General features: G+C 45.2%; 1 protein-coding gene across 1 annotated transcript; it reads right to left on the bottom strand.

Annotated features, from left to right (window-relative positions):
• Positions 1-816: 816 nt before the first annotated feature.
• hivep3a (HIVEP zinc finger 3a) lies at positions 817-13,267 on the bottom strand. Its single transcript, XM_041956001.1, has 6 exons — positions 9,395-13,267; positions 8,731-8,906; positions 5,794-5,969; positions 5,636-5,707; positions 3,851-4,473; positions 817-1,359 (listed from the first exon to the last, which is right to left on the bottom strand). Exons 1-6 carry the CDS (start codon positions 13,265-13,267, stop codon positions 817-819), a joined length of 5,463 nt encoding a protein of 1,820 aa, XP_041811935.1.
• Between the last annotated feature and the right edge of the window lie 336 nt (positions 13,268-13,603).

Genomic DNA, 13,603 nt, shown 5'->3' on the forward strand with positions numbered 1-13,603 from the left:
AATGAACAACTCAAAAACCACACGTGTCGCACAGTTTTAATATAAATCTGTAAAAATGAGAAGTTTAATGGTAAACATGAAAATGGCAGAGTGATTGTATCATTTATAAAAGCAAAAACACAAAAATACATGTATCTGTTTATGAAAAAAACTGTACCGTAGCTACCATGTACGTGAAACAGGTTTGCTCTGGATATCAAATTATTTGTCAGTGCAGTCCAAATGTCTTGATCTGAAACTCCTTTTCCTAAAGACCTCAGGAAAGGAGGCGATCGTAACCCTGCTTCTTTGAACACAAAGACAACAACAACAACAACAAAAGAAACCCTGACAAATCATAATAATCACAGCCTTTAAGAATGACAGTTCAAACCACAATCTTGACATAAAATTGCACTTCAAAATACTGGTTTGGGTGAATAAATATTTATAGTACCTTTCTATATCCATTTTGGTAATACAGTACATTAACACAGCAATATTATATTAGAGCTGTCCAAGGGGTTAATAGGGAAACTGATTAAAACTTTGTCTATTTTCATTCCAGCTGCTTTTGCATATAGTACAGAATTTGCATAATAGCACATAAATAAATTAACACCGATGACATCAAACAAGAGGGTAAAAAAAGATTTACAAAACATACTGCATATCTAACATAGTGTCTATATATATTATTCATATAATTACATAATAGCGTCATTCAGAAGCGGTGCTTAAGTGCTCTTGCCTTTTTTCCTCGGCCTACAAACCAGCGTCGACTCTGGCTTTTAGACTTTCAGTCTTTTGCACTGTCCCTTCAGACCCTCCCTCCTATCAGAGTTGTGTTTGGGAGGAAGGAGCCTTTTTTTGGCCTTGGGTGGTCTCGGGGTAAACACGCCTCTCTGTGACATGTGCATCTGTGTTTACCTCCGGACGCCTCGTCTCTGTCCCTGGACTGGACGGCTGTTGGACGCCAAAGCGTCCCTGATTCTTTCTGTGCATTACAGGGTCCGACCGGCTGCTCCCGGACATCCCCCCTGATGCACCATGGTCCGGCGGTCTGGCTGGGCTGCTGGCCAACGTCTCTTTGAGAGTATCCTGCCGCTGCAGGGGAGAAAACCTCCCCTTCGGAGCGTCGCTTAGTCTCCAGGATGGCCCTGCGGGGTTAGCCGTGGCTGCTGTGGGGCTGCTCACCAGGCTGTACACAGGGAGGAGGGACCTGGGCTGAATCATGTGAATCCCCCCGATGGGAATCAGGAGGCTCGGGGCCCTGCTCGGCTGCTGGGAGTGCAGAGGGAGGTGACTCAGGAGGTTGTGGGCTCCCCGAGGCCGTGTGGGATGTGGGGTGAAGTGGGTCAGACCAACCTCATCCACAGACTAGAACAGAACAAGATTAAATGACAGCTGAATGGTTCTGCTGGGGAATCTACACCAACAAGTACACAAGTATAACAAGTACATACATAGTAAGTAAAACTTTTTCAGTGTCGTGGCAACCGTAACATGCTGTCCATCAATAGCAATGACTCAGCAATTACTGGGCCTTGGTGCTGAGAAGTTTTAAGAGACCAGTTCTGGGGAGGTGCTATGAGTCAGCATCCAGTAGTGAAAGACATTTTATCTCTGGAGGTTTAAAGGCTTTGCTCTAAAGCAATAAGAGACCTGCCAGTTCATTAATAACATCAAGAATATTTAGCAGATGTGTTGTATTTTGATTAGATGTTTCCTTTGGGTCTAATCAGCCAATAGCTGCCTCTGATGAGACCCGTGTGATGCTTCAGCTCGCTGCAGCTTTAGAAACAGACGCCACTCTGACAATTACAGAACAATGGTGAACTGAATTGAGTCAGTTACTTTGCAATCCCCTTGATCATCTTGCTTTTGCTGACCTCCGGTGCTTTAACCTGTCACCTCGCTGCAGCGATATGTCCCGTGACGTCGCTGTCGCTGTTTACAGGTGCAGCAAAACCCACTTTTGACAGCAGCGGTATCGTAGGCGGAACAACCAGAGCTCAGCCAAACGCTGCTTTTAATCTGCTGTTAAGTTCCTCGTTAAAGACTTCATCATGAGACAATCTGCCTGAGAGCGAGGGGAACGGGACGGCAGGCAGGAAACAACAAACACCTCTCCTGTTGAGGTACTCAGGTTGAGTCCAAATGTCTGGACTCAATGAAGTCATGGGTTCATTCCTGGGAAGGCTCGAGGGCTGCTAATACTGAGAGTTTGCCGAGGATGCAAACTTCAGCAGGTTTCGCTCGAAAGATTAACCATACTTGATAGTAATTTTGTGATATTGTGTGATTTATATTTCTATCAATTTGATGTATTGGTTGCAATGTTTGTGGAGTCAGGAAAAGACGGCAGGAACACACCTGTGATGTGAGGATCCGCAGTTGAGGATTTCATTTGACCACTCAGTTAATATAAAATAATACAAATAAACGTTTTACTGTGCACATCAACTTCTTTTACTTCTAGCTCTGTTACCATCTTCGTATGTCTTCCTTGAGTTCACATCCATGGAAGCTATTGCGAAAGTCTTATTTTAATGGTGCGTTCTCTCCCCTTACGCCCAAATGCCCTCGCGGACTTGACGTGACGATGGTGGCCGCATCGCTCAAGTTCGCTAGTCTAGAGGATGGACTTTTGGATTCAGCCTGTTTGTCTGTGACGTGATGAAACAGGATCCAGAGAGAGGAGACAAAGTAGCAAGATGGTCTGCTAACATTAGCCACCATAAGCTACAGGTCATACCAGGCCGAGCAGGACTGTGGCAGTAAAACACTGAGGGTGTTGAATTCAGCGAGGGTGTATCGCTTATAAAGTGTTATTTCTTGTTTGAAAGGGTACATTTAAAGATAAAGAGCAATTCCAAGAAACCTTTAATAATTCACAGCTGAAATGTATAAGAACCCTGATTCTGAATAAGCTAATGTATCTCTGGTGTAGATTACTGTATTAGAATAACACTGTTTGAGAGCCAGTCGAGTGTGCCACTTTTTTAAACATACATTCATCAGGCGTGTGCTGTATATGTACACATCAAATATTTAGGCATTTAGAAATGACTTCCCTTACCAAATACAGCCAGTTTTCAGACGCAGCTAACGTGCGCAGAAATGAGCGCAGATGTGAAAAACAACCCAGTCCAGAATGTGAATTAGTATCTGCTCCTATGAGACTTATATTAGTGTGAGGAGGAAGTGGTGAGGTTACACCATAACATAACCACAAGTTTGGAGTAGACATGTTTTTTATTTTATTTTTTTTTTATTTTATGAGGCTGAACTGAGATATTCACCCACGTTGTTTACGTCGTCGACATGTGGTTCCAATCTTTGGTATTTAACGATCGGCCTGGTTCTCATTTTATCAGCGGCTACCCAGGGAAAACATGTTGGGTCTATTTGGGAGCTCTCCTGCATTATTTTAAGGTTCAGAGCTGCAGGCCTGGTTTGAGTGATATAAAACAAGAGAGTTGCCTTTCCTTCCTTTTCCAATAAAGGTGCGACTTTAAAATAACCTCGTATGTACCAGCCTATCTATATTTGATCTAGATGTTGACTTACTGGGATTTAACTGAGCCACACAAGATTAGCTTTGTGAGCCAAAAGCTGTATTTATTTAAAACTGTAGGCCAAACTAACAGAGATGGATCAAGTCACAGGTGAGTGAAGACTGCGGTTTGAACAAAAGCCACGTTTTGACCAGCGTTAGTTATACACACGGTAAAAACAGAGCATCACGACAGATTCAGACTCAGATAAAAACAATGGCTGGGTTAGGATGGATGCACAAAACAAATGAAACGAAGCAAACGATGTTATGTCACCAGGCTGTTTTGAAGCCAACGCTGAAGTGACTCACCAGTCTTGCTGCAGACAGTCGGTCTCTTGGGTGAAGGCAGGTGTGGCACTGAGCTGAAGTGTCTGCCAGAGAACCTGGAGGCCCAGAGGACTCAGATCCATGGGACTGGACTATTATAGGAGAAAGACCTCTAGCAGGGGAGCCGGATCTAAGAGTGGAGGTGGAGACATAACAGGTTGGTGGGGAGAGGGAGGAAGAGGGAGCAGGGGACTGTCGAGGCCTGGGTGACAGACTGTGAGGTGGAGACGGCTCCCTCTGTGGAATCAGTGATGGAGTGCTTGGAGAACGGGAGCCTCCTGAGGATGCCGATGCTGAAGCTTCAAGGCGTCTTCGGGCGAACAGGGCCCTCCTGGCGCTGGCCGAGCTCTTCTGGGTAGAGTCCTTGGGGGGAAGAGAGGCGGCCCGGCTGGGTTCAGGCTCCATCGGCCGCCCTCCTGGATGCGATTTCTCACGATCAGAGGAGGCAGTGTGAGAGCTTTCAGGCGCCTTGGACCTGTTGTCGTCATTACGTCTGCCATCCTTGTCCTTTGCATTCCCGTCCTCATCACATCCACTTTTCCCCACATCAGAGTACCAGTGATCTTTAGGCTTGTCGGAGTGAACTGAAGGTTTTTCACAGACGCCTAGGACAAGAAAAAAATCACCTTTCAAAACATTTTGCTTGCTTACCTTTCTTATCATTTGTCTGATGCTAACAATCAACTTCATTGTTTAGCCGAAACAATTGAATATCAAGTGTAGCAGGCTGTTGTTGCCAGGCACTGGCATCTACTAACAGAGATTACCTCCCAATTGGGGCTATTTCTGTTACCCCATCAAGCATGGAATTTTGGTAGAAACACAACATAAAAGTATTTTCTTTTCTTTTAAGACTTTTGGGGCTTTTTGCCTTTATATGATGGTGAAGCTGCAGAGAGACAGGAAGGAGGGAAGAGAGTTGGGACATAACAGGTGTTCAGATGCAGATTGAGTAAATCTACCTGCGACATATTAGATATATGCAGTTAATTTAATTACAATGCATGGAATTAATTAGATTTTTTTTATTGCTTGACAGCCCTAATATATATATATATATATATATATATATATATATATATATATATATATATATATATATATATATACCCATCCATGTAATATGGAAGTGTATAGGTGTGAATAGGCCATGTTCTAGCCAGCTGGTACCAGCTGAGGACATTGTTTCCCTGGGTGTAATGTGTATGAGCCTCTCCCATGTTTCTCGTGGCAAACCTTGTCCCACATATTGTATCTTCCACCTTGTACGCCCAAGATCTTGATATGCTGCTAACCAGTGTTTACATTTCTGTTCAAACAAATGTGAAACATCGACGCTCAATCAAACAGACAAAGTGTGTGAGCCGACAGGATTAGTGTTCTGTTTGAGGCTATCGATTCAAAGAAAAGTCATGTAGCTCAGGTTACAGCAGTGGATATAAATGTGGGCAGTCGCTAATCAATAAACCAAGGTGCAGCATGAGACATGTCCATGCTCATAGAAAAGGACATATTAACCAGAAAGCTAATGTGCTATCAAGTTAAAGTGAGTGCTAATGGCTAATATGTGTGTTTCTAATACAGATCTGTATTAGACACAAAAACATGCAGTCTAATTTCAGTTGAATTTAAATCATGTTTTTAGCATAAAAAATGTAAGAAAATGCGTATTGGTACATTCATTCAAAGCTATTATCACTGGCACTTTTTTAGTGGAATAAAATCAACTTAACAAGCACACTCATAAAAATGAACAACATAGAGCACCTTCATCTGCGCCATCTGGCCCACAGGTTTCTTCTCCATGTGCTGCAGATCTCAGGTGTTCGCCGAGGCTTCCTGTTAAATACAAAAGAAAGGCTGAGCTCATACTGGACACCCAGACATCATAAACTTGGGAAGAAAAAGGCATTGTCTGTCCTTACCTTTGGCTTTGAAAGAAACGTGACAATGTTTGCAGTTATATGCTGGTGATACTGTGATGCGATGGGTGCACTTTTGCTGAACACTGGTATTCTCGAGGTGGAGTCCACAATCCCTACATTGGCACTTCCCTCCACCTCCACCTCCACCATGCATGATGCCGTGTTTCTCATTTGCTCTGTAGGTGTGAAGAGAGCAAGAGGTTTTAGTTTCATCCTCAGAGCATTTCCCTGTCAGTTGTCTATTGATGCTGCTCCTCTCTGGATGAAAGTCACAATCAATATGAGTGTAACTGGAGCTGACAGACAGGCTGCAGGCCCTTTAGCACCTGTAAGCAGCTTTTTAGTGCCTGTATTTATCCAGTGTAAGTACGCTATCTGTTTGGCCTGTACTGCACAGTGAGCTCACACTGTGGCAGCTGGGCCCGACGTCCACCTCTGCATGTGCACTGAGGGTCCCTCAGCGAGGCACCCACTTCAGCCTCAACAGAGCAGCTTTCATAAGCCAAAACCAGACGCTCCCCCCTCCCGCTGCCTTATAACCCCATCACAGCTCACACCACCACTGAGTACAAACAAGGGGGAGCCTACGATGTGGCCCAAGGTCCGGGGTTTGCTGCAGCCGGCCAATAAAAACAGGCCAGAGAGGGAGGGAAACCCTGCGCCCAGACCAGCTGCTGCTCCAAATAAGCATGAAAAAACACAGAAAATGAAAACACATTCCTACGACAAACAATCCCTCTGATTATAATCCGCTGTTTTCTTGTCTATTTTCGCGGCAGACTTCATGGCTGGATAAACTCGGCAGGTATCACAAACGGTGGCTTTTACAGTCTGGATGAGCCTTTAAGTTAATGAAAGAGGAGCACTTTGCCCACACACTATACTTCTAGACTATAAAGCACTGATTCACACCCGAGATTGGAGCCTAGGTGCCCTTGCCCCCCTCCCACCAACGCCAACAAGAAAAAATGGCAACGTTCGACCACATCGCTGCATCACTTTTTTCTATTTGTCCCTCAGACGGACTGAACAGACAGAGAAGGAGAAAGCGAGCAGGCGTGAGGATGACTCACTCTTTCTGGAAGGCTGTGAAGAGCGTCAACATGAGTCACAACAGGGATTTGTTCACAGACACACTCCCAAACCAAAAAGAGACACACAGATGGCACCTCTCTGCACCCTCCTGCATCGCATCGCAGCAGTGTTTATTTGTGATGGGTATCAGAAGTACTGACCGTGTCTGGCTAAACCTCGCAGCAAATTAATTGGAGAAGATGTGTGTGCTTCAATTGAGACAAATAAATAACAGAGCTTACATGCTTACACTATGCATTTTACTGAATTTTGGTATAGGAATAGGTCATTGCTGTTCTTGCTATCTCTGTAACATTAATTAAATTACTCCTTTCTGATTCCTGACTATTATTTTACAACTAACAATCCACATTTTTTCAAAAAACAAAACAGACAAGGGATAATATACAGAAAAAACACAAAGTAGATTGTTTGAGTCTGAATCAGGTCACCTTGGCTCTGTGTTATTGTGCTAATGCCATTGGCACTGACCAAAAGATTCATTTTTCAAATTGTTTAAACATATCATTAGATCCATTTCAGCAGGAGGTATTATCTGGTAATATTGCATTAATGGGAGGTATGCTGAAGTTGCTATGGTGACTCTCATTTTTAATGTGCCTTTTAATATGCTGCATTGCAAAAAGATTTAGTGGTTAAGATGTTGGTTAGATGTTTCTTTGAGGTGTCCTGTTACACAGTTATACAGCCAATCAGATCGGATATAAAACAACTAAGACTTTTAGAAATAATGACAGTTGGATCCAGGAGTTTGAGTTTATCACTTAGAAGCACCTACAGTAGTCTAATAAGCATAATAAACCTCTGTTAAACCTGACCGGCTTAAGTCGGGGCCAGAAAATCCCAAAATCAGACTTTGTTTTGGCACAGATTATAATATAACACTGCAACGCTTCCAACCCATTTGGTCTCTGGTCATTTTTAAAATGGCATTATACACACTGTATATTAAAGATAAGGTCACAACTTTTCAAGTCTGTCTCAGAAGTCAGGTGTCCATATGGACATTTACAAAGGTTTTGCTTTCTGTCATCATTCCTAATGCTAATATGAGGCTTCAGCAATCTGAGTGAGACAGATCAAGTGATAGTATCCTCCAAAGTTGCAATCTTTTTGGTATAAAAAAAGATATGGGAAGGTATCAACTTGGGTTGTCTAGCAGAGACTGTTAAAGCCTCATTCAAGCTTTGGATAAAATTTGGAATATATTTTTTCACAGAGTGAGAACTGAATTTTATTCTGCATCACTTGTGAATTAGGAAGGGATCTTTTAATGGCCAGTACAAGCTGAGGAATGATGACCGCAAGCAAAACTTATCTCAGTGTTAATATGAGCACCTGGCTATTGTTTAAGACGCCTACAAATTCTCTGTATAGCATTTTCACATCCTCATGACATCTTCTCTCAGCACATCCTAAGACCCAAGCACTTCTCTTTTTATACAGTTTTTCTGCCCAATTCCAACACTATGCATGTACAGTACAGTACGTACAGTACATGTTCTACTCATTCCACTGACGTAAGTCTAAGAGAATGAAACGTGCTGCTGCTCCACGTGAATGGCTGCGATGGTTGGTGTAAATGAATCTCCGCAGGCGAAAAGGAAGCTAGGTAGTTTCCTGGCTTCAGCCCCTCAACAGACGGGCTCCGTTGGTGCAGACGGCCAACCCTTGGCCTCTTCAGCATGGTGGACAGACAACAGTTTCCACAACATACCACAATGTGTGACGCAAGCCCTCAAAACCGTAAATAATGAGGTACATCAGATTTAACGTTGTAAATATAGACAATATGTCACCGGTAAATGTTCTTGTAGCGAGATGTCATAAGATCATACTCACCCTCTCTCAGAGGTCCAAACTTTAGGGGGTTGTTTATTTCTGGGGCATGACTGCGCTTCCTCCTCCTTCTTCTCTTCCTCCCTCTCCCCTTTTCTGTTTGACCTGTTGTCATCTGCTGTCTGCTGTCCCTTCCTTGTTCCCTCATGGTCTCCGCAGTACAGCTGTCTGTTGCAGACCTACACTCGAAAGAGACATGGGCAAATTCACCAACTCTGCTCCAGCATGCCCAGGGAGACAAAAATTGGGAATTCTCATTGAACAGTATGTTTAAAAATATAATATTAAAAAAAAAATCATTTTTATACTCAGGTCATCATCACAAATTCAGTGCAGGCAAAGTTAGCACAAAGTTAGTTAAGTATCTTTTCTGCTTTTTGGGGCATTGAGGCTACCGTAAGGATATAATCTTACGTAACCCTAACCCACCCTTTGCTGCACCTTCTGAACTCGAGAGGAACCCCCAGAGGAAAACCCAAAGAGGCTTGCTATGTTAACTTACCTGAATTTTGGGTCTACAGGGTTCCTTAACATTGGGCACCAACCATCTAAATGTGGTATCCTGGTTTCAAATGTGAATCACACCCTTTATTGGATGTTGTCTACTCTCTCTCAGACTTGTACAGATTTACAGACAATCGTAATCGGTGGTTTGTGATGTAGTTACCTCGGTGGAGCATGGTCTCTTGTTGTCCTCTTGCTCCATTGACTCAGTTGTCCTGTCTGTTATGGGGGATATAGTGTAGATGGAGGGACTGAGCCTCTGCTTACAGTGTAGCAGAGACAGAGCTGTCTTGCTGGAGAGGCCAGGTGGGTTGGGGTCATAGCCACTGGTGGACCACGATGAGTAAACTGAGGGCTTCTCTTCATCCAGAGCAGAATGGTTTGGTTTAATGTAGTTCAAATAGCACCAGCTATTACTGGTGCTGGACAGCAGACTGGGGAATGATGGTCCAACATGTCTGACGGGAGAACAAACGTTGGGAAGACATGACTGATTCTCCCCTTCGAGTTCTTGATCGCATGTGTCCAAGTCTGCCCTGTCAACACATCCAATCTCCCTCTTCTCTTCTTCTTTTACTCGTTTCTGCTGTTGCTGTGACTCGGGGAGGATCTCTATACTGTTTGAAGGGGAGAGCATGCGCTTGCTTCCCCCTGAGCCTGATATCCTCAGGCCATCATCAGACCACAACTGAAGGTCCGGACTTATGTTCCTATGGTCTCTGTATTCAGCTGTTGGCATACCTACATTGTGTGAAGCAGCATCAACCTTCTCCTGTGACTTGGGGGAGGTGGACTGAGACAACGTGGTGTATATGGCACATGCTAGGGTGAGGGTGTCTGTTTGGAGACGCACTGCTACTGCTGGAGATGTGACTGGCCTCAGTAGTTCCAGACTGGAGGTGATGTGAGGGACAGAATGCTGGATGTGGGATTGACTTACTCGGACCTCTGAATGATCATCATGTAGTGAGGGAATCTCTAGCTTCAGCCCTGTCGACATGGGGAGGTAGCGAGCTCTGGCTGCCCCTGATGGTCCATGTGTAGGATAGGGCTGTGGTGCTTGGGGAGGGGGCTGCCCTGTATGGATGTATGAGGCCTCTTCTTTTAGAGGATCTACAGATGGACAGTGAGCGAGGGAGAGTTCTGTGCTGCCTGTCAACTGAATATTTTGACTGAGTTTCCACTGAGAAAAGATCTCTTTGCATTGTAATCTTACTGGATTATGCAAGAGTGTGTCACCTGATAAAGGGGAAGTAGGGGACCTACTGCAGTACAAAGGAGTTGGGCTTGCTTGAGATGATGTGCTCGGGCTGACATGTTTAGGACTACGGCTCGGTACCGCACACTGATCCTCCTCCTCCTCCTCATCAGGATCTCTGATAGCAGTGTGTCTCATTAGAAGACACTTTCTTCTTTCCCTCCAGCCAACTGCAGAGCGCTCAGGGGACAGACAACTGTAGTCAAAAGATTTACTGCGGGTCTCAGCCATTAGGACACTTGGTTGTGGGTCATGAGGCGCCTGCTCAGATGCTGAGCGCCTCATCTCTCTATGCTGATGCACCCCAGGCACCGTCAACATGTGAGGAGCTCTTGATCTCCTCAGTGGTGACGATATCGCTGTCTCCATATCTGGTCTATTTGACTCTTCGAAGGATGTGGAACGACTGGATGCATAAGACGCACTACTGTCCTGACTGGGGCTGCGGGGCAGGGATATAGAGTCAAAACTGGATTCCCCAGAGGACTGGGCGGCCTCGGCTAGACGTAAGCGCTTCTTCTTTGGAGGAAGCTTTTCAATAGGAAGCTGGGCCAGAGAGGGGCTTCTCTGCGGCCACTGAAATTCATCCGGTTTCTCTGAATGTTTTGCTGTTGAAGCTGGCTCTATTGAGGCCGCTGTGCTCGTGTTGGAATCCTCTGTGACCAGTATTTCTGGAACCTTGACGCTGTGTTGGCGGACCAGCTTTCGGTTTGTTAGTTTTGTCGACTGTTGTTGGGGTTGCTTCTGAGGTACCAGTTGACATTCGTCATGAGGTGGAGAGTTTTTTGTCGCCTCAGTGCCTTGATTCTCACTACACAAAGATTCTTGTTTTTCAAACGAACTAGTATGTTGAATTACTGAACAGGTTTGCAGTGTAGGTCTTCTTGGGCCCTCATAAACTGCATTGCTTTCATCTTTACACTGTCCTGAATAGAGGGCAGGAGAGGGTAATGAGGGAGAAGAGGGATCATCAAATTCAAAACTCTCTTCTTTCCTCCTCTTGCGCATTGCTGAAGCTCCTGCTCTGACTGCATGGTTAATTAACTGTGAGCACTCCATTTGACTAATGACCACCTCATTTCTGGGATGATGTGCTAAGCACAGGCTTTGCTTGTGTTTCTTATAACCTTCCCAATCTTTGCATCCAGTGCCACAGGCCTCACACTCATATGGCTGTGGTTGACTTTGCTTGCGGTCAGGCACAGTGGTTAAGCTGTCAGGGTAAATTGAATGAGAACCCTCATGTTCCTCTTTTGTGAGTTCAGCACCAAGTGGGATTTCAATAGCTGGCTGCCGTCTTAGCATCCCATAACGACGGGATGCCTGCCTTTGAGGAGGCTGTCGTTCATCAAAAGACTGGCTCAGGCGGAATTTACTGGGGCCACCACTGGAGGCGTCAAATGAACTGGCTGCAGATGGCATTGAGTGACTTCTCTCCAGAGGGGCTGATGTTTGGCCAGCTGGCTGCTCCACATTTAGGGATGGATGATGAAATTTTTCACATGGAACTCCCATGGTGATGGAGCCACTGTTTTTATAGCCCAGATCTCCAGCTTTAGGGCTATGAAGAAGCGGTTCTTTTATCGATGAACTCTTCTGAGATTCTGAACTATTCTTTCTGGAGAGTGAGAATCTTCTTGGTTTTACACTGTCAATTTTACTGGTGTCCACCACTGCCTCGTTGATTGTGATGAGTTTGGTGATATGGTCAATGACCTGCTTCTTGGGGACTGTGAATGGGAGGTTTTTGTCCTCCTGACCAGAGGGCTGCTGGTTATGGTGCCGAGGCATCCTCTGCAGGTGTCCCAGACGTCCATACTTGCCGAGGATGATCTCTGCATAGCTTTTGGCACTTGTGTTTGGGGGGCTGTCCTGTGACTGCTCAGTGCTTTCAGAGCGAGAGAAATAGCCAGATTCGGTGCTGCCTTTGCTCCCTAAAATAAGAGATGAGGCCTTTTCATCAGACGAGTCTTGAGGAACATGTTTCCCTCTACTTAGACGCAGAGCCAGTCTCTTTTTCACTGCGTAGGAGTCATCGTTTCCAGTGGAATCTTTGGCCCTGTCTGTTTCATGACTCTTGATTGAGGCTACACTGCTTGGTCTTTCTGTATGGGAAGATACTGATGATAACTGTCTGGTTTCATCTTCTGACTCAGTGACTTGCTCCTCTAAAGATCTTGGCTCCCCAAGTGCCAGACCTGCCTTAACCCTGTGTGTGTGCGATTTGCGGTGTTTGTACAGGTTACTCTTGGTCTTAAAAGAGAAGCCACATGGGGCGCAGGGATAGGGTCTTTCACCTGTGTGGGAACGAATATGTTTCTGTAGGACACTAGGCTTTGCACATGCACGGCCACAGTAACTGCAGACATATTTGCCTGGTCTCTGAGGCTTACGCTCACGTTTCTGTTTTGGGGTGCCCTCCTGGGTTTCTGGTTTAGACTGTGTGGGGCCACCGGCTGAGGACGTTGGGACTCCTGATGACAAACTAGAAGCTGTGGTTGCTTCTGTTGCTGTTGTTGCCTCATGTTTGTGTTCCGGTGCAGTATCTGAGTCAACGCTCTGCCGCTGGTGCCTGAGACGCTTACGTTCAGGATGCTGTCTTCTGGACTGTTTGGGCTGCTGTGGTGTGCCATGGGGCTTTGGGGCGTCAGTTTGCTGTTGCTGACAGGGCTGGGAGGGAGACTTAGGCTGCTGGCCTCTGCGATGAGACTCTGGTTGACAATTCTCTTGACCTCCAGACTGCTCCCCAGTCGTCAGGCGACTATGCAAGGCCTCCATAAAATGGAAGGACAGCCTCAGGTAGACAAGTGGGATGTGTCTGCCTGTGCCAGGCTGCAGAGTTCAAGCCAAATCATTAACTGGATAATTTTAATGTGAGTGAATTCTGTCAAATTATATCCACTTGAGTTGACTGTCAGGCTTCATAATTTTTACTTGTTTCGCTTAAACTTTATTGTTTGACAGCAGAATGATGCCATCAAATGTAGGATGGTGGCATCAAAGAATGCAGCTGCGATATGTCATGAGCTGTGGAGGAAGTCCTCTGCCATGTTGACCTGAAGTATCCCATCATGAAGCACTCAGCCAGTCTTGCTGCCGTACACTCTGATGCTC

Source organism: Chelmon rostratus, chromosome 16 (genome assembly GCF_017976325.1).
Source record: "Chelmon rostratus isolate fCheRos1 chromosome 16, fCheRos1.pri, whole genome shotgun sequence".
NCBI lineage: Eukaryota > Metazoa > Chordata > Actinopteri > Chaetodontiformes > Chaetodontidae > Chelmon > Chelmon rostratus.

What these genes read in the sequence shown, in the direction of transcription:
- hivep3a (XM_041956001.1), bottom strand. Translation starts at nt 13,267, where the DNA reads ATGGAGGCCTTGCATAGTCGCCTGACGACTGGGGAGCAGTCTGGAGGT. An exon ending in GCCAGATGGCGCAGATGAAG is followed by an intron (nt 4,474 to 5,635) that starts GTGCTCTATGTT and finishes TTCTTGTCCTAG; the next exon opens with GCGTCTGTGAAAAACCTTCA. An exon ending in GACTGTCTGCAGCAAGACTG is followed by an intron (nt 1,360 to 3,850) that starts GTGAGTCACTTC and finishes GTTCTGTTCTAG; the next exon opens with TCTGTGGATGAGGTTGGTCT.